Here is a 19,909-nt window from a genome sequence, read left to right on the forward strand (position 1 = left end):
TTTAAAAATAATACCCCAACAATCGTAGAGTCTAACGAAGACAGTTTCTATTATCTTGAATTCTTCATCTTCTTAAATCAAGCCTTTTGGGAAGATTTCAAATATTAACGTTTTGTAGTCTTTGAATAAAATTTAATAATATGAAATAGCGATGAAAATGACTATAAATTTTCTGAGGAACGAATGACATTACTTGGATCGATTTGTTAGAATCATCTATTGCACTCGGAGGTCCCAGAATCAGTGTTTGTTAAAATAGGGCAACTAACTCATCTCAAGGTAACTAGAAAACTAAACAGTACCCTTAAAGTTTAACTACTTACTTTTAATAGCGATGTGATTATGTATTCCAAATCGTCAAATCTTCCAACAGCTCATAACTACCACCCGTACCACTAATCGCCTAAAAAGAATATTGTTAATCTTATGTTTAGTTTCCATTGACTATGATATAATATTTTGAATTTCTTACCAATCCTCCAAACGAGTTAACGCCTAACTGTAAACCCTCTCATCATGTACCTCTACGTCAAATTAATTCTGATGCCGAAATTCGTGGATGAATGATTGAATTTCTACTGAGGAATTTACCCAACCTAGGTCGTTGTCACTCTGCACTACTGAGAATGAACCACAACACAGCTCAGGTAAATAAAATAACAAAAAAAAAACATTCGAGACACGTATAGGGAAGTGGGTGGGTATTTGTGTTTATGAGAGACGCCGCACATCAAAGTATGGGAATCATCATGGGATAGCCCGGTAAGAAAATTACCTGTGCCAACGCGAAAAAAAGCGACTGCATCAGTGGCATAAAATCGCTCATCAGCTACTTGATTGCAAATCGGTCTGCTAACTTTTGGTCGGCCATTTAGCTTTTTTTCGCTAAATTTTCATTAAGCTAACGTATAAGCAAAGTTTAGCTAATTTTTAGTTTAAACCTGGTAGACATTGTTTCGAAATACATCAGTGTTTAAATTTTTTTTTAGTTTGATTTTGTATGAAAATGGACGTCAACTTTCGCAGAAATCATAAAAAAGTGGTGGATTTTTTATAAATTTCATTTGTTACCATCCATTTATGTACCATTTTTCATCATTTCCAACATTCACGCTTGAAGAAAGCTTCAACTTCTTCAAGCGTGAATAAAGGGTGTCCAAGATGAAATTGCCACACTATAAAATAGCTCTAACTTTTTAACCGTTGGGTAGAATTTAATGAAACTTTGGAAGGATTCAGTTCATAGTGCATTGTTTACATCCTGCCAATTTGAAAGTCCTGTGATTGAAACTCGCGGAAATGGAGTCGAAAGAACAGCTCGTTCGAGATAAAGTATTGTGCATTCATCACAAGAACAAGGGTCTCTCGCATCGTTCCATCGCTTAAACGTTGGGAATCGCGAATTCCATGGTGTCGTTGATTAAGCGGTTCGAGGAACGATTGACCACCGGAAGCCCAAAAGTGAAGAAACAAGTATTTCGTACAACACCAAAAATCATTATAATTTTAGGTGGCATGCTCGGCGGAATGAAAACTAGAGAGAATTTTATTTTTTATAGAAATATGAAAGAAAGGTGTATAGACAGGCATTAGTGCGCCTATAGGAAAAAGCTTGATAGGTGTTGAAATTTTAGGCTAGAGGGCATGTTGATGAAAAGCTCCTATGAATTGTCCCGCCTTTGCTCTACACTAGCTAACTATGCTTTAGAACCTGAGTTGAATGAATATATGTGAAGGCCGACTACAAACAGATCCCTGGCAACCTGTTTTTCACGGCCAAGGATAAGTTCAGCGTTCCGGAGCATGTCCGCACTCAGAAGGTGTCCAAATTTGCGAAGAATTCCTGGTTTGGCAAGCCATCTGCACGTGCGGGAAGCGGAATGCACCTTTCGTGACCCAGGACACGATGAACGGACAGGTTTCCATGAAAGAGTGCCTCCAGGAGCGGCTGCTTCGTCTCTTGAAGGCCCACAACGTCCCAACAATCATCCAGCCGGATTTGGCCTCATGCCACTACTCCAAGGATGTCCTGAAGTGGTATGCGGACAATGAGGTCAATTTCGTGCCGAAAATGTTCAACACTCCCAACACACCGGAGCTCCGCCTCATCGAGAAATACTGAGCGATTATGAAGCAGCACCTTCTTAAACGACCTAAGGTAGTGAAGACAGGTGAGGAACTGAAGAAAGTATGAGTTTACATGCAAAAAACGGTTGATTCACAGGTTGTGCAGAATCTTATGGCCAAGGTGCGGGCATTTGCGTATGGACTGTAAATAAAATAGAAGTAAAATGGCAAAATGAAGTTTATTAATTATTTTTCAATCCCTGGAAATTTGATGGCAATCGGATGAAAACTCGAATTTTGCGAATAAATTTTGTGTGTGGCAATTTCATCGTGGACACCCTTTATGGGAAAAGATGAAAAATTGGAACCTTTACATTGACTGATGGGAAAGGTGGACCACTTTCAATTAGAGTATGCTTAATTTTACATAACATTTAACGGATGTGATTAGCGATCGCTAGCATTGCAATAACTTGATGAACCATCATGATCCCATGTTCATCATGTTACGTCGTGAGACGAAAAACGGAAAATAAAAAAAAAACCTTAACATTGAACCCTCTTCCGTCTTACATCTTTTTACCCCTTGAAATTCTAGCAGTGTCAAGGAGCTCTAAGTAAAATGGCTGTATCACCCTTGTATCTCAACCGATCTGTAAAACAAATTTAAAACTGAAATATGGTTCTCAGACAATGTTCCTCTGCCTTTATATTTACGTTATTCAAAATCGAAGACAAATCATCGAGAAACAATGCTTTAGAAAAAAGCTGTAGAATAGCTATTAAATGCTCGAAAAAAAATCCGCTCAGTTCATAAGCAAGCTGAAGTTATCAACTACGTGTTTCCCTTTTTTTAAAGATTTTTTAAGATAATGAGGAAAAAAATGTTAAAGCAAAAACTTGTGTAAAAACGCTACTCCTAAGCCAATCAACAGTCAAAGTGGTTTTATTCAGGTAGCTGTTATGTCGCTTTTCTGCATCTGCATTTTCTCACGTGAAACGTGAAAAATAAGGCAGGAAAATAAAGGCCTGCAACCGGTGTCATTTCTAACTTCTCATTTGTTTTCCTTAACCTGAATGAACTATTAGTTCACTGTAACTGATAAGCTACGTTTAAGTTAAGTAATAAATTACAAAATTACGTCCCATGTTTCGCGTTCCACTCCTCCCGTCTCATTTCTCACGTTCCACTTCGTACTTCTCAGGTCTTACGTCATACTTCTCACATATCACTTCTCACATTTCACTTCTCACATCTTACTGCCCACGTATTACTTCTCAAACCTCACTTCTCACGTCTAATCTTAGTTCTCACGTCCCACGACTCACATCTCAGGTCTCATTTCTTACTCCTTAATTTTCTTAAATCTCACTCCTTGCTCAGTCCTTTAATCTCATTTCTCACGTCTCATTTCTCTTTACCCACATCCAATTTCTCACGTCTTACGTCTCACTCCTCACATCCCACTTCACACGTCTTTCGTCTTGCTTTTCACGACTCACTCTTTACGTTTCACGTCTCACTTCTAATGTCCCACGTCCCACGTCTCACGTATTTACTATTTCATACTTCTCACGTCTTATGTCTATTGTGTCATGAACCAGGTCGAAATTTCCATTTTTTTATTAGTTGATTACCCAGGTGGTAAATCCTTTTAACGAATTGCATTCCAAGGTACGGCGAGCGACCGAGTCCCTCCAGTATGCTACTCTGGGTCCATGGGTGCAATTGGACGACTCATGATACTAAGTACCCTTACGCCATAAAGTCCACCTGGGGCCTCTGGCCATAATTCCCATCCGGATCTGCAACGAAGGCTACACCAGAGATGGGAGACCAAGTCCGCGCAAACTCCAGTTCGAGTCAAACTCCAGCATATATACCCTGTCTCTTGTTACGATTCAAGACTAAGGACCTCTCCTCTAACGACTTGAGATCCGGCCTTTACTCGCAACTCGAGACTAGCTTGGTTCCCACGAAAATCGTGCGCTCCACCTCTGTTCGAGACCACTGCAAGAGACCAATGACCTCTCCTCTAACGACTCGAGATCTTGGCTCCGCCTGGCTTGTCTCGAGGCTCTCTCCTCTTTGCCCGTCCGTGTGCCGCTCGAGAGCAGCTTATCCTGGACACGCGCCTGTCACAGCACACGTCCGGGGCTTTACGAAAGACTACTCGGATGATTCCCGGCGAAGAATTCATCCTACACCTACTCAGGTGACTCACCCGCTGACGACGTGAAGTCACCCTACCCGAGAGCATTTCGCGACGTAAATACTCTTCCCCCTGCGAGTTCGACTGCGAAGAAGGTATAGTCTTATCCCCGCTGCTTCCCTCGTAGGGAGCGCGTTTTACTCAGATACTCCGCGGCGGTGGAGGTATCCTACACAACGATCGCGACGTACCTAAACAGCTCGGCATACGCAGAAGGTAGAGTCTTATCTTTGTATGCTTTACTGCTAGGATCGGACGCACACTACTCGAATGCCCCCCGCCGAAAGGACATTCTACTCCGACCGTGGTCCGGTCTTCCTCCTCCCTTTTTTTCCCCTTTAGGTCTTACTCAGGCTTAAATAATAAGGTCTCTGATCTAATTTCTCAAGTGTCATGTCTAAGTTTTAATGTGGCAGGTTTCAATTCTTAGATCTTAGAACTTAGGTCTCAGATTTCAGGTCTCAGGCAGAGTTGTCAACTAGAGACTTTTTTGCACATTTTTTTCAAAATCTTCCACACTTTTTTTGTTTTTCAAAAAAAAGCCTGGAAGATTTTGAAAAAACAATTTTAACTGATTTCAAAAGATTTTTAATGTTTTAAACAATTTATATATCAACTTCAGTTTTGAAATTTCAGTAATAGATGTATCCATTTCATCTCTATTTTCTTGAGAAATCGAATTTTAGTTGAGCTGTCAGGTATGTTTTGATAACTGATTTGTTATTGAATGATGAATAGTTTTTTTGCGTGTTCAAAAGCTGCTTTATTCCAATCAGGTTTTTTTCACTCGGCATTATTTTATTAAATATTTCAAATTGAATCTATAAATAAGTTATTATTTCTGTTTTTCATGCATAACATCGGAGGCTATTTGAAAAAAGTATTGAGCAAATCATGATATTATCCAGGGATTATGGACAGTACCTTCTGTTAACTACAAAAATAACAATATTTTTGTTAAAAAAAAGGTTAAAACAAATTATATTTTTCAAAATATTGCAAATAATACCCATTGCTTCTAATATTTTAAAGATTCGTTTAACCAAATTTTTAGTTAGAAAGAAAATCATCTGTTAATAAGTTTTAATTGATAAAATATAAAAAAAAGTTCGTGCGTTCTACACAAAGAAGTGCAGGAATATATTCTTCAAGATCACAGCACAGTCAAAAGTGTCTCCAGATCAAATCCTTTTACCCAATCTCCCAAACAAATTTATTTGCTAGGATGCAGAGGTAACCTCGGTCCTAATGCACAATTTTTTTTCTTTCATCCCTTTCTCTTTTTTCATACCTATCCATTGACTACTAGGACGTGTCCGGCGCCGTAATTGATGTTTAAAGAGAGAGCATCAGTTTTGGACATTGTGAATGTGTTGTCAATCCCAGACACCATTCTTTTGACCTCTGATCAAAATTGATGGCCTCGGTCAATCATTCTACTAAGCCATTCTACTAAGCCACGCCTGCGATTATGGAGTTCGAAATGCGTTGATGTTATTTCAATAAAAGAAATGTTAAATGTCAATATAACAAACTAAAAACAATTAAATAAAAACTAAGCATTTTCGGGTTCCATATTTTAAGGTGGATGTGAGTAGTCAATCAAGCTAAGCTAAGCTAAGCTAAGCTAAAAGCCTGGAAGATTTTGAAAAAAAAAAATGTGTGAAAAAGTCTCGATAGCGGTTTTCGGAGGCGGTGACCTTTTTTTTTGCCTGATCTCAATTAAGCTGATATTATACTTCTCATTGCTTTACTCGTACACCCATAGAAGAAGTTGCAAAAATCCAATGCCTATTTAGCATATCTCTGTGCCGAAAATGCGCTGAAATGTGCACTGTGCCGAAAACGGTATGTTCGAAAACCCGTAACTGGCATAAGGACTCGGCTCCCAACCAAAATGATGACCACGACATTCAAGCGAAACAAGAAAAACATTTATGGGATTTCCTTCCTATTGGATAATTCATCCCAGAAACAAGAAAATAAAAATTAGCCGTAGTGAGAATCGAACTCAAATTATAAATCATAGCGGTCTTGTCAGTCGGCATTTTAACCAGTGTACTATTCAAGCTTCATGCAGGATGAGGGAGATTTGTCATAGGCTTTCTGTCACCGATCAATCACAAAAAAAAGCACAACGGCGGCTTCTCGGCGTTTGACCCTCTTTCAATGCATTCCCTTGTCTTGGATTGAAACGGGAAAGGGAACGGGAGTGAAGGAACGGGAAACCCATTGAAAGACCACAAGAAACGTAAAAAAGAGTTGTAGAACCGCACATTTCAATCAATGAACCATCAAAGTTGTTTCAGTCACAGTAGGGAAATTTTAATAAGTGGAATGTGAAATGATAGAATCCCAAGGATCACATAAATAAACTAGGAGTATTATTATTATTTTTTTTTTACGTACTGTGTAAAAAAGCCATGCTATTGGCGAAAAACGGTTTGAAAACTCGTGCTTATTCCGAAGCTCTTAAACTTGAGATAATTAGACATGTCACTTGAGACGTATGAGACTGCAGATATTGTCGACAGTACTACTACTAGTTTATTCAAATTGAAGGTTTTTAATAGACAATTAACTTATTAGATTATTAGATTATTAGATATCTGGAGTTTTTCGCTTCTGCGATACCTAAATTATACCTCGTTTAGCAATCTTTTTTTTTTTTCAAAAGTTTTGTTTTGAAAATTTTGACATCATTGATAGCTTAATGATGTCAAAATTTGCTATAATGTACATGATCTCCAAAACTGTGTACTCACGGAAATTGAAATTGAAAATCGAGATGTACATAGATGTAATAAAGGTGGATAAAAAAATACTCACCGATTTCAACTTGTATTCGAATACGTCTTAGAAATGATCTATTCCATGTTGAGTTGGCATGGTCCCCAGCACATGTTTACCAATTTCCTGAAAGAAGGTTATATTCGCGCTTGGAACGTAAAAAAAAATAAAATAATGCTTACCGCATGATAAGGTTCTGATCAGTTTCATCGAAGGTATTTTCAGGTATGGGCTATCGTTTTTTTTACCGTCATACAACGATTTAAGCATGGGTTTCAAAATATAACGGAAATCAGCACGATGAGTTAGTGTAGTAGAATTTCATGTCAGTTAAATTAAATGCTTCTCCTATGTGCTATCGCTCCCACTGCTGAAATATAAAAGATATTTTAATATTTTATGGACATATCATAGTTCAATGGTCGAAGCCAGTTAAAGGTCCAATAATTTACACTCTACTGTAAAGCACTACCCCGGTCGGTCGATGCCAGGCAGACGCGCAAACCCGTCAAAGGCAAGCAAAAAAGAACGAAGGGAAGAGCAGATCATCAAAAGCACAATCCACATACATTTAGAATCCAGTCAAGTCTGCCGACCAAGCCAGACAAAGAAGCCGCCCATTCATCGGTGGACGGGCAGCTAATGGAGTGAAATGCTGCGTTGCAACAACAGCTAATACAGTGAAGTTGAAGAGGTATCCGACGACACGTTTGATAACGGAGTGACTTCGCGACGTGAACGGAAGTAAACCGGTCGATTGTTGGTTCTGGGATAAGGTATTAACCCTACCCGGGTGCCCCGAAAGCAGGATGACTGGAACCATTCTTGAAAATCTAAGCGGCAAGAAGCTCAGCATTCTGGTGTCCTGTTTACTGGTGCTTCAAGTGTTCAGCTTCTTGTTGGGTGGTCTTGTGGGTAAGTATTGTAGTTAAGGAATTAGGATACAGTTCCTCATTCGGTTTGCACAGCAATTTTTAACAGAAAAATACCGAAGCAAAAAGTTTTTCCAGCTATGCGTTTTTGGATGAGAAAAAATGGCGTCTCGACGCATTGTTTACTTTATGGCCATATATTTATTACCCTTCGGTGTGGGTGGTGAATTTGTTAGTGAAAACGAATGTGCTCTTGGCTGCGCTTCGCACTACAGAATGATGCATATTTTAAGATGCTTGTTTCATTGGTGCATTTTGACTGCATTTAAACTGAAACCTTTTCGATGCCTACTTGAACGTTAAAATGATGTTTTAAATATGTTACAATTACACTTTTAGTACGGAAAAGAATTAAAAAAAATGACAGTTTTTATTCCGTAGAAGATCCAATAGTTAAAAATGGAATGATTTTAGATTTAGATTTTCAGCTGCATTTTTCATCAGAGGGTCATGATTATTTTTTTTCAGCCCCTGTACCCTCAAGTGTCCAGACGATTCTCGGTACCATTTGCAAGGACGTTCCCGGGTCGCATAACGATACATCGATATGGCTATACTCGCGAGGAGAAGACCATTGCCAAATGTTGGAACACATTGACATCGAGAACCACGACCTGAAGATGGCGAATCAGATTGTGTTCGTTTTTCAAATGCCGTTGCCACGCGAGGGCCGCCAGCTGGACTATTCCCGTTGGCAGCAGAATCTGATCGGGGTGCTCCAAACCGACATCGCATACGATAAGAACATTCTGCTGAAACCGCACACCCAATTGAGTATCGATGCCCGGTTGGCGTATCGGAACAAGGGCGATCCCGATCAGAACTGGAAATATCTGGCATCTTCGCTAGAAAAACGAGACCTGGACTGCGGTGCTGACAATGTTGCCGATGAGTATCTGTACAACTGCGAAGCTATCCCACTGTTTGAATTGGGTTCGCTGCATCATGATTTCTATCTTCTCAATGTGCGCATACCGGTGGACAGCGAGTTGAAAATGAACTTGGAAATTGGGCACATTCAAGATTTGCATTTGTCGGTCATTTATCAGAACGGTGGTTTCACCAAGGTGTGGGTCTCTCTTAAAACGGTCTTCTTGCCGTTTATCATCATTATCATGGCATGGTTCTGGCAACGAGTCCATTTGCTTCAACGGAAACCCGCTCTTCTGGAGTATATGCTGCTGGCGCTTGGAAGTGCTCTCACATTCCTGAATCTCCCCTTGGAATATCTCACTCTGGTTTTCGATATGCCGTTCATGCTGCTACTGAGTGACATTCGGCAAGGCGTATTCTACGCGTGTTTGCTTTCCTTCTGGCTAGTTTTCGCCGGGGAGCACATGCTGATTCAGGAAACCGGCGAAAAATCTACTCTCAAATCATACTGGAAACATTTAAGCGCCGTGGCCGTTGGTTGCGTTTCCCTGTTTTTGTTTGACATGTGCGAGAGAGGTGTTCAGTTGAGAAATCCATTCTATTCCATCTGGGTTTCACGGATTGGATCGAATGTTGCCGTAAGTTACCTTGCATATTAAGTTCTGTATTCTGAAAATTTAAATATACACCAATCTATTTTTCAGCTCGCGTTCATCATCTTGGCAGGAATTTCGGCTAGTTTGTACTTTCTTTTCCTGTGCTACATGGTCTGGAAAGTGTTCTGCAACATCAATATCAAACGAACTTCTCTGCCGTCGATGTCCTCGGCTCGCCGGCTGCACTACGAGGGGATCATCTATCGGTTCCAGTTTCTCATGCTGGCCACTCTGCTCTGTGCCGCCCTCACGGTGATTGGCTTCATTATCGGTCAGGTTTCGGAAGGCCGCTGGAAGTGGGACGAATCCATCGATCTCGAGTACACTTCGGCGTTCTTCACCGGTGTCTACGGCATGTGGAATTTGTACATCTTTGCCCTGATTGTACTGTACGCCCCGAGCCACAAGAAATGGCCAGCCAATGAAACAACTGGTAGGGTTGATAATTCTTCTGTAAGACTTTTTTCGTTTAAAAATTCTTTTTTCGTTTTCCAGAAAATATCATCAGCGAGGAAATCGAATTCAGTAATCTGCCATCAGACTCTAACCCGAGTGAAATTTCGTCCTTGACGCAGTTCGCTCGCAAAACAGCTTTAGACTAAAATATCTTGTGTTAGTATAACGTATACCTTCCATGATAAGCATATAACATTTTTCAGAGTGATTTAAGCAACTTTCGTCGTCGTTTTTGTCTCTTCAATACAGAATTTCAAGTGGAAAATTGATGTTTATCAGTTGATTATCATTGCAGTATACAGAATTCATATATCTCAAAATATACCAACGTTGAATGTGTTGGCTAGTAATAGTTTGGCCAACAATTTTGTCACATCTCCTGCAATGCAAATGAGAGGAAAATTCCATTCAACAAAAGTGTAATCTGTAGGGTAAGACATATTCAGTATTATTCGGTGTCATATTTATAAACAAACTTAATTAATAATCGTGTTAAATTAGGCAACGATCTGTAGATTGTAGAATCACATTCTTTCACCTACTGTATTGATGATAATCATCTACATTAGATTCATAAATCGATAAATAGACAACTGTTTTTTGAATGTCGCTCTCTAACTCCCTATTGCATTGTTTTGTACGAAAGAAATCCTTGAATAAACTCCCCGACAATGCGTCAACTTTAAACAGTCTCCCATGTGGATTTGTGATATAACTACGGCACAATCTTAAAGGCCATTGTCCAAGAGTAATTGAGTTATATTTCTGTAGATCCTATCCATTATCTGCGGTGTGTGTGTGTTCTCTAGAAGTTCCGAAGAAACAAATTAGTAACGTCGGACTTACGTTAATTTTGAATTACCGCGCGCTTTTAAAATATTTGCCACCATTCGAGTCCTATACAGTTTCTGAACGTCTTGTGTCTCAGTCTAAAATAATTGATCTAATCATAATCATTGACAATTTTACAATTTGACTGAACCTACTCCGAATGTGAACATAAATTTGCACTTTTTTGTTTGTTGGTTGTTCTAATTTGTAAAGAGAAAAGCTGATTTGAACGGAATACAGATTTGTTGAATGTATTCTAAACTAAATTAAACCAGTTTAATTTGACGTTAATAAGTTTTTCTACCATTTCGTCTAAGAATTTTGTACCAAGAAACACAATTTGTGGAACATATGAATGAACTCTACGATTTTTTCAAAGTTGAATACAAGTTTTCGTTGAATCTGCAAGGGATATTGCTAGGTGGATCGACTAATCTATTTACGTTAATAGTATTTCAAGCACCATACTGTTTCGGATTAATTTCTAGTTTCGATAAGAGAGAAACGAAACGTGTATAAAATGGGTTAAATAAATAGGTTATTTAAGGAAGTTTGAATATTGCTGATCCGTAATATTTTTCTTAAAACGGGATAACGAAAAAACGCTTTTATAAAATCTGAACAATAATGAAACAGTTCCGGTGAAAATAATCATGGTCGGATAAAACAAACGATAGTTCACAATCGTCAGCGAAGACGATGCATCTATGGAGAGTTAACAATAATCGTAATAATACGTACTTTTCATTTGTTGAATGTTCCAGCCTGCCAGCCATTCCGTTCGGGAAGGATGCCTCAAGTCACGTCAGTTGCTCAGGTTCTTCTGTTGCTTCGGGCTGTTCTCCATCGTTCATGGTCACACTAGTGATGTCTTTGACAATCATCTCTGCGACCTGCCAGGCCAACTCTTCCTGTGCTTTATCCTCCGGTAGATTAACCAATCGTCGCATTGCTTTCTTCAATCGAGTACGACTCCATCGATCCTCATCCTGGGGAGCTTCAGCCATATCAAAATCTCGCTCGTACCGCCCTAATGCATTCACCCTTCCAAAGGTTAGGCCAACAGAAGCCGAATTTCTCCGCCACAACAAGTCCGGGTTATAAAGCTGTTTGGAATCGATATGCATCATATCTTTACTGCCCGGATTGCCAGGCTGAGTACCAGTTGGTACCGTATTTATTCGTTTCCGGTGCAAGGTAGCGTCAGACATTGCCAGCAGTGTGTTTTGGGACGACACAAAAGTAGTCTGTTTCAAGCGGTTGGTGCTCTCGCTCGTCACGTCGGAGAACGTCTTTCGATGGCCACGTTTTTGCTTAGATGATGAGTTATCTCTCTCCAATGTGAAGGACTGCTTACGCCCGGTTACAATTCCCAGGGTGCTGCCAGGTGATTCTCCCATCGGGGTAGTTTTAATTGTACCCATCAATTCGGACAAATACTTTGAGTAAAGCTCGGATTTCAGAAAATCCTTAAAGTATCGTTTATCCAGAAAACGTTCGATTATCCTGGAAGGTAAACGGAAGCTGGTCTTAATGGTGACAGCTTCCTGTGAACAGATCAGTTCCTCGATTATGAATCGAGTTTTGTCGCTGAGATTCAAAGAGCAGGTAGCCTGGAGGGAAAAATACTTCTGATATAATACCACCGCATCGGCTTGGGCTTGATGATCTTGGTCGGAGCCCTTGCAAAAATGACCTGCTGAAATGTAAAATTCAAGATAGTGTCGTTTGTTTTTCTGCTCGAGGTATTCCATAAAGTAAAACAAAGCCATTTCACTGCACAGGATATCCTTTAATGAGAGGTTATCACTTGAAAGTACCTGAAATAATAGTAAATAAAATTAACAACTTTTGTTTAAACAAAAATCATCCAACTAAATACCTCAAATGTATATTTACAGTAGAAATTACTTTCCAGGAAGGCAGCCAAGTAGTCTTTTTCAAGCACCTCTAGGAGAAAATGTTGGGCATCGTCAAATATCTGTTCGCTACAGGTTCCACCACACAGGGCTAGAGAAACATTTGATAGAATCGTGGCCGGCACTTCGATATAGTGAGCGGAGCTGCTCATCAGATATTTTCGGTAAATTCGGACTGCATCCGAATTAAGCAACGAGTTAAAATTACTTTCTTTACCGGTGCTAACAGGAATGTGCGATTCAGTACCCTCTACCATTTTCAGTTTATTGGACTCACAGATCTGCGTTTTTTCGTCATCGGTGAGTGATTGGCGCATCGTGAGGTCGCAGTGCTTCATTGTCGGATTTGAATCTTCATTTGTACCTGTCTTTTTTTCTTCCTCTATGACAACTTCTAAGGGCGTTGGAATAGGTGTGCAACTACCCGAAGTACGACAACCCCCCTCACCGTCGTCTGAATTTGTAGTGTGCGTGACTGTACCAGACTCTTCAAAAGTAGTTTCAGAGAATGTAGATATCGAGTCACAATCTAAACTAAAGTATGACAAAGTATCATACCCATCGGATGAAATACTTCGGCTAAGGCCTCGGTGATTAGGTAGCTTGGTGAGGCCGTTGCGAATGTCCAACTTGCTGCTTTCGCTGGCTGCGGCCTTAAAACTTTCTACTTCTAACCAAAATTTCACCAGCTGAAGGGAATCTTTTGTTTCCAAAAACTGCACAAAGAAGCTCAAGCAGCTCTGCTCCGAAAGTATGTCTAGCAAACTGCGGGACAATCTGGACCTAATCTCGGGAGCGTTCTGCCAACGTTCCAACCAATACTGTTCGGCCTCGATGAGTGCTTCCTCATCGTTAGCCGGTTCGACGAATCCATCGGTGACATCGGTATTCTGCGATTTACCGCTTTCTTTTTGCCCTGCGGCCTTGGCGTTTTCGTTGGACTTCTTCCGAGAGGAGCCTATGAATATGATTACAGAAGTAACAGAGATAAATATTAGTATTTTCTCGTTATTTAAAGCTTTTTTTAGAAGGCTCGAGACTGTGTTTCAAAAATTAGGATTACACGATTCACTCGATGTTCTCCTACATAAAAATACTTGATTGTCTGTGGTCTGATGGTCTGTGTCGTAAGCGAAAAAAAGGTATCTGAGTGGAAAATATTTAATATTTATTTTCAACGGAAAATACTTAGAATTTTTGAAGTTTATACAATCTAAGGCTGAGGCTTGGAAGATTAGAACTTAGACCTCCTGAGACATGAGATTTAAGACCTGATTCGTGATTCGTGCACATTTGATCATAGATGGCATTAGTGACCGTTTGAGATTATGCGGACATGATTGTTTTTTTTTATCTGGGATTTTAAACTTGTTTACCAGCATTATGGCTGGCACTCATACTAGCAAATTATATTTTTTTAAAAGTTTCATAAATTCTACATTTCTTCAAAAATTCTAAGAGAGACTTTTGATGCATGTCAGACATACTGGAGCTGGAGCATGACTTTTAATATTGCTTTATGATTGCGACATCTGTTAATAAAAATTAACTGACATCGCTATTACTTTTGATCAAAAACTACCTAAATGCCTGAAAGACAGGTGTTCTGATTAATGTATCGTAAAATTGTATTGAACAGTTTAATTTGTACTGATACAACTTTTGCACAATACTTTTTATTTAAACAAATCAGTTGCAAACTAAAAATGTGTTGAATCTGGGGAATGAGGTTATTTTTCAGATTCATACATAAAAGGAGGAGTCTTTTTTTAATTTTTTTTTCAGGATTTTCATCCTTAGGATAATTCATCCCTTAACCCAAAAAAGGAGAAGTCGGTACTTCTCGTTCTTCCTAACTAGCCTACTATTTTTCAGAATGCCTCAACCTTCAATGCCTTCTCAACCGAGCACCATACAATTACCATAATTTCTGGAGAAATAAAAATGAAATTTAATGTTAATCGAGTCAAACATTTGTTTAACCGTGTAAGGATTGTTTTATATTTTATAAATTCTTTCAAAATTAAAAATATTTAACTTGCGTCAACATTTTGATCCATAATGCCTATCTCTATTCCGCACCATCTCTGATGATGATGACGACTTATTGCAAAGAATGCGAATGTGTATACATGGAATGCGGCCACCAAACCAACCCGTGATGCAAAAATTTTACCAGTCTTTTTCAGGAACTGCAACATCTTGGAAGCAGCGAATTTCACCGACCGGATCGAGGCAACTATGTGCGCTACCGTTTGAGAGCGTTTCCGAACAGTAATTTACATGTTTTGCACTGATTTTGGTAGAAAAACTCGGTATCACTTTTATTTCCTGCGACCACAGAGATTTTTCTTCGTCTTGTTTTATTGATGATGATGACGACGATGATCGTTGCTGGAGAGAGAGGACAGAAAAAAAAGAAACGAAAACAACTCGGAGGGTAGGAAACTAGAATGGTGAAAAATTTCGGGGTAGAAAAACAGTATATGAAAAATTTCAATTTGTCAAAAACTTCAAAACAAAAAGTTTCAGCGTGGTTGATGCGCGTGTTTTGGTTATTATTAGCAAAAATTGCCGGATAAATACCAATTTTATTGGTAATACAAGTGAAACCGGAGAGTTTTATTCTGTTTTTACGATTTCTAGTTCAACTAACAAAAGTGAGACCCAAGAAGCGAAGATGTCGCTTAAAATCACCGGAAAATCTGAGGGACAGCTTCAGCTGCATCTCACAACCAAGCATACACAGTGAGTACGAACCATGCCTGTTTAAAAAAAAAATACATTTTGGATTTCTGCAGATTTGCTGTTCCAGATGCGCCAATTTCCATTAGAGCCAATGTGAGTAGCAAGGAGCTAAACGTGCTGATAAATACTTTACTAAAGGATTCCGGTAATCCGGAAGCCGGTAAAGTTGAATTTGATTTCCTGCTCAATGGTGAATTCGTCAAGATTCCGCTTGGACAACACTTGAAGGAACGGGAGATTTCCTTTGAAGATACGGTTGAATTGGAATATGTCGAACGATACCCAGCACCGGAACCACAAGATTGTCTGCTGCATGACGATTGGGTTTCGGCAGTGGAAGCTAGCGAGAAGTGGATTCTCACCGGGTGTTATGACAACACGTTGAACATTTGGACCACGAAAGGCAAGCATAAGCTTACTATTCCGGGTCATGTAGCACCAGTCAAAGGAGTTACGTGGATTTCGTTGGACGAAGAGAAGGGAGTTTTCGCAAGCGCTTCCCAGGATCAAAGCGTTATGCTTTGGGAATGGAATGTGGCCAGCAATTCGGTCGAATGCGTTCAGGTGTGCAAGGGACATGAACGGGGTGTAGATTGTATAGCGGCAAACAAAAGTAAGACCCGAATCGCCACCGGTAGCTGGGATACTATGCTGAAGGTTTGGTCCACCGATATCCGTAGCACGGATGGAGATCAGCAATCGGAACAACCATCTACCAGCAAACGACAGAAACTTGATCAGGGTAGTGCTCGAACACCGATTTTGACTCTGGCCGGCCATCGAGAATGCGTTTCCGGGGTGCAGTGGATGGACGATAGCACAATTATAACTTCTTCCTGGGATCACACCATCAAAATTTGGGATCTAGCACTCAACGGGGTCAAGTCAGAAATCGCTGGACATAAGTCGTTTTTCGATTTGAGCTATTCTCCTCTGAATGGGTTGATCATTGCTGCGTCGCCGGATAAAAATTTGCGGCTATACGACCCTAAATCTAATCGTGAGTCTTTGAGGGTCTGAAATATCCATAATTGTCATCTAATACTAATATCTATTTTCAGAGGGTACCATCGTCAAAAGCACGTTCCTCGGGCACACTCAATGGGTCCAATCGGTATGCTGGAGCACTATCAACGAGTATTTGTTCGTGTCGGGAGCGTACGATAATTGCGTGAAATTGTGGGACTACCGCAGTCCAAGGGCTCCCATTTTCGAGTTAATTGGACACGAAGATAAGGTGCTGGCCTGCGACTGGAGCAACCCCCGTTACATTCTATCCGGTGGCTCCGACAATTCGGTTCGTGTTTTCAAATCCAAAATAGCCATCGGAGAAAGATCGTGAGCGTTCTAATTCTAGCGAATCGCGCCAGAGAATTTTCAAACCGTTTATTGTTACAACTGAAATAACGAGTATTCCCTCACAACAGGAATGATACTCGCTTGTGCAAATGTTTAGGAGGTGACAAATAAAATTACACTTAAATGATGTTTACAGAATTAGTAAATCTTTGTAATTCATGCATTGTTTTTCGAACGGTCCATCGCAAAAACACTTAATATTATACATTTTCTAACAAAGCTACAACATCAACTAAAGAGAACTGGTTTCGCTGTCCATTTCCGATTCGTCCTCGACAACGATGCTGCTGTTCGGTTGGGTCCAGCTTCGACCCACCGGTTCGAATTCCGAATCCGACTGGCCGATTTCGTAACAATCGTCCCAATCGCTGAAGTCATTGTACAACACTTCCAGCAGCTGTTGGTCCTTCCAGTCCTCCTCCGAGCTGTTGTCCTTTTGTTCCGCCCGAAAACGTTCGTTGAAATCGACCAGGTTTTGCTGCAGCATTTTTCGAAAGCAGTAGAACTTTTCGATATTCTGTGAACAACCTTCGCAAACCCAGGTGTGCAATTCATCCAGGTCTATGATCTGCAAAAGTTCAAATAATATGTTGGAAACTCTGATAGTGAACAAAATATTTCATAGTTAATCACGTTGATTTGAGTGCACTGGTAGACTTTCTCGAGAAACGTGCTCTGTCGACTGTGGATTGCTCCGAGCGGAGTCATTTGAGGATTGTGTCGCAAACAGAAGCGACAAACTATTTGCTGTGGCGATTCCCGGTTTGCGGTACTTCCGTTTTCCATCACTGCTTGTTAGGTGAAAAGTCTTGTAGATGTTTTATTAAGAAATAAATAATATAGAATTCTTTGCTGCACTTTTGAGGCATGCAAGGCACTTTATGAACTCAAAACAATAACAACCCTATAAGAATTTGCTTCGATTTACTTTGTCGGTTGTGCCATAAAGTTGAACCGCGTCGATCGACCTACTTTATCCTTAGAAAAATTAGACCGAAAGTTGTAGGTTAGATCTATGATGCGGTTTACCAAAACTGAATCGAATGATTTAATTAACATTTTTGTAATCGATTTTGGTTCCATTTATTTGGCGCATTGATTATTGAACAATTTACAGTTTGTCAGATATGAATATGTGTTGTATCTTCGGATCTATGAATTCGAGAAACCTTCGATTCTTATAGGGATACACTATGAGAAAAACTATGCGATATTTATTTATAGCATGTTTGCAAAAGCCATGTGCCCATGTCAGATGATGATTGATGATCAATGATTATGGTAATTAATAGCTTCGTTCAATGGTTGGTAAAAATCGGTTTCAACTGGTTCCTGTCAACTGGTAGATGTTCAACGAGCCAATATTTTGGTCGAAACAAGTGAGGTAGTTGTTCTATGGAGCAAGTTGAAACTATTATTTTGACCCGTTTCGACCTAACTCCATTGAACAGACTTAATGAGGTTCGTACTTTTACTAAGGTGCGGGTGCGGCGCACATTGGATGGTATTTATTGTGGAACCGGTTCCGGGGAGGCAGATCGGTGCGACGGACTGAAATCCTCCGTTCGAACAGCGTCTTGTCTGTTGTGTGGTTGGCGGCGAAAAAGGACGACGGGTTGAGTCGAGCGACCGACGAACGAACGTCAAAGCCGTGGCGCAAAGCACATTGGCGAGAAGGAGATGGTCAGAGCGAGACAGATGTGAACAATGACAGATATTACCATGCTGGCAAACAGAGCTGCCAGTTGCATTGTTCAACTTAAAGAATATATGTATGATATGATTTCATCACTCATATCTCACATCCTTCTTCTACTCCATAAAAAAAAATTCAAACATCATATTTTATTTCACTCAATTCATATTGAATAACAACAGGACATTGCTAATGTATTTTGTTAAGTCTGTTTACTATAGCTCGAAACAACACTTTGTTCTGTTCGGGAAACGTGCCGTAGACCTCATACCTGATCGTTTTTTAAATGAATCTTCTCATGCACTCTCTCTCCCTTCCTTTTATGATTTTTATTAATGCTCCAATCCAGTGCTAGCTATTTCTCCTAAGATAATGAGTTCACTGTTCATTCGTAATCCTTACCTTACAAAGCTATTTCCAGATTAATTCCGTAGTTCACTCAATCATATTTTTTAAATTTCGTATTGACAAATACACCCGTGTGTGGAAAATTTCAAATTCAATTCACTTCTCAGATTCACAAGCAAGACTAAGATCCCACACTCCCAAATACTTCAAATCATAGTCACATTTTAAATTTATAGTACAGCTGTGTTGTGACTTAATCAGACACATCTCTTTTTTGTCTTTTCTCAAATTCCTCTCGCAGGATCTTCAGCTTAAATTATCAATAGCTGAGGAGTCAAAACATCGGCTTTTTATACATACTTTTCTGAGTGAAGCGACGAATAAAAAGGAAATCGATATTCCACGGCCACATTCCTTTCAAATTATATATTTTTTAGAGTTGAATGTTTTATCTATTCACCAAACTATTCATCATCAATTTCGCACTCTACGGCATCTACCGAAACATCATTTTTGGTTTCACCTCAATGAAACTAAAAAAAGTTTACAATGAACCGGTATCCGCCGGGATTTTTTGATCAGTAGTCTTGAATTATTCGAATCAACTTGACAAGAATTCAATGGTTTGATTGATGTACTTTCTTTCCATCAAGGTTCTTTTTTTTCCATTTTTTTTTCAGGTTGCATTTCAAAAAATAATTCCTCGGTAACTTAACATCTGGTTTTATTCTACATGACAAACTGTTCTTTTCTTTCCACCATTTTTCTGAGCATTTTTCAATACATGAATTGCTATCCACCGAGCTATTAAGACTTATTGTCCGGTATCCGCCGGAATTTTCAATTCATAGTGATATACACCCAACAACAAAAACATTATTACGGATTCATCGATTTATTTGTTCTTCATTCAAAGTCGGTATCCGCCGAACTATTGAAACTCATTCACCGGTATCCGCCGGCTTTTTTCGAAGTCGGTATTCGCCGAACTGTTGATTCTCTCTTACCGGTATCCGCCGGT

General features: G+C 39.7%; 5 protein-coding genes across 6 annotated transcripts in view; 2 read left to right on the plus strand and 3 right to left on the minus strand.

Annotated features, from left to right (window-relative positions):
• LOC129747234 (MKRN2 opposite strand protein) overlaps positions 1-626 on the minus strand; it is a 44,683-nt gene extending 44,057 nt beyond the window's left edge. Inside the window, exons 1-2 of the mRNA XM_055741331.1 lie at positions 473-626; positions 324-403 (exon numbers count right to left, since the gene is read on the minus strand). The gene's annotated coding sequence lies outside the window, so the exon portion shown is untranslated. The remainder of the gene's footprint in view (positions 1-323; positions 404-472) is intronic.
• Positions 627-7,536: 6,910 nt separating this feature from the next.
• On the plus strand, positions 7,537-10,345 carry LOC129745748 (protein wntless). The gene is made up of 4 exons (XM_055739072.1): positions 7,537-7,985; positions 8,471-9,513; positions 9,580-9,964; positions 10,027-10,345. Exons 1-4 carry the CDS (start codon positions 7,880-7,882, stop codon positions 10,131-10,133), a joined length of 1,641 nt encoding a protein of 546 aa, XP_055595047.1. The 5' UTR covers positions 7,537-7,879; the 3' UTR covers positions 10,134-10,345.
• A 389-nt stretch (positions 10,346-10,734) lies between these two features.
• Positions 10,735-15,091, minus strand: LOC129745747 (A-kinase anchor protein 10, mitochondrial). 2 transcript variants are annotated; one of them, XR_008737176.1, is made up of 4 exons: positions 14,914-15,091; positions 12,701-13,695; positions 11,560-12,638; positions 10,735-10,916 (listed from the first exon to the last, which is right to left on the minus strand). XR_008737176.1 is itself a non-coding variant. In XM_055739071.1 (3 exons), the coding sequence occupies exons 1-3, from the start codon at positions 14,936-14,938 to the stop codon at positions 11,619-11,621; spliced, it is 2,040 nt and encodes a 679-aa protein (XP_055595046.1). In that variant the 5' UTR covers positions 14,939-15,091; the 3' UTR covers positions 10,735-11,618. The 2 variants fall into 2 exon arrangements, 1 of the variants encoding a protein (XP_055595046.1); XM_055739071.1 differs by having other exon boundaries at positions 10,735-12,638.
• Positions 15,092-15,262: 171 nt separating this feature from the next.
• Positions 15,263-16,982, plus strand: LOC129745743 (ribosome biogenesis protein WDR12 homolog). The gene is made up of 3 exons (XM_055739067.1): positions 15,263-15,485; positions 15,539-16,485; positions 16,547-16,982. Exons 1-3 carry the CDS (start codon positions 15,418-15,420, stop codon positions 16,825-16,827), a joined length of 1,296 nt encoding a protein of 431 aa, XP_055595042.1. The 5' UTR covers positions 15,263-15,417; the 3' UTR covers positions 16,828-16,982.
• LOC129745744 (uncharacterized) lies at positions 16,969-18,433 on the minus strand. The gene is made up of 3 exons (XM_055739068.1): positions 18,314-18,433; positions 17,478-17,632; positions 16,969-17,412 (listed from the first exon to the last, which is right to left on the minus strand). Coding segments are annotated over exons 1-3 (492 nt in total). The 5' UTR covers positions 18,315-18,433; the 3' UTR covers positions 16,969-17,076.
• Positions 18,434-19,909: the final 1,476 nt, after the last annotated feature.

Source organism: Uranotaenia lowii, chromosome 2 (genome assembly GCF_029784155.1).
Source record: "Uranotaenia lowii strain MFRU-FL chromosome 2, ASM2978415v1, whole genome shotgun sequence".
Lineage (NCBI taxonomy): Eukaryota > Metazoa > Arthropoda > Insecta > Diptera > Culicidae > Uranotaenia > Uranotaenia lowii.

Coding starts and splice junctions, on each gene's coding strand:
- LOC129745748 (XM_055739072.1), top strand. CDS start 7,880: ATGACTGGAACCATTCTTGAAAATCTAAGCGGCAAGAAGCTCAGCATT. Junction 7,986..8,470: donor CTTGTTGGGTGGTCTTGTGG/GTAAGTATTGTA, acceptor ATTTTTTTTCAG/CCCCTGTACCCTCAAGTGTC. Junction 9,965..10,026: donor GCCAGCCAATGAAACAACTG/GTAGGGTTGATA, acceptor TTCGTTTTCCAG/AAAATATCATCAGCGAGGAA.
- LOC129745747 (XM_055739071.1), bottom strand. CDS start 14,938: ATGTTGCAGTTCCTGAAAAAGACTG. Junction 13,696..14,913: donor GCAGTTCCTGAAAAAGACTG/GTAAAATTTTTG, acceptor TCATATTCATAG/GCTCCTCTCGGAAGAAGTCC. Junction 12,639..12,700: donor ACTGTAAATATACATTTGAG/GTATTTAGTTGG, acceptor CTATTATTTCAG/GTACTTTCAAGTGATAACCT.
- LOC129745743 (XM_055739067.1), top strand. CDS start 15,418: ATGTCGCTTAAAATCACCGGAAAATCTGAGGGACAGCTTCAGCTGCAT. Junction 15,486..15,538: donor CTCACAACCAAGCATACACA/GTGAGTACGAAC, acceptor GGATTTCTGCAG/ATTTGCTGTTCCAGATGCGC. Junction 16,486..16,546: donor ATACGACCCTAAATCTAATC/GTGAGTCTTTGA, acceptor ATCTATTTTCAG/AGGGTACCATCGTCAAAAGC.
- LOC129745744 (XM_055739068.1), bottom strand. Junction 17,413..17,477: donor ACCAGTGCACTCAAATCAAC/GTGATTAACTAT, acceptor GAACTTTTGCAG/ATCATAGACCTGGATGAATT.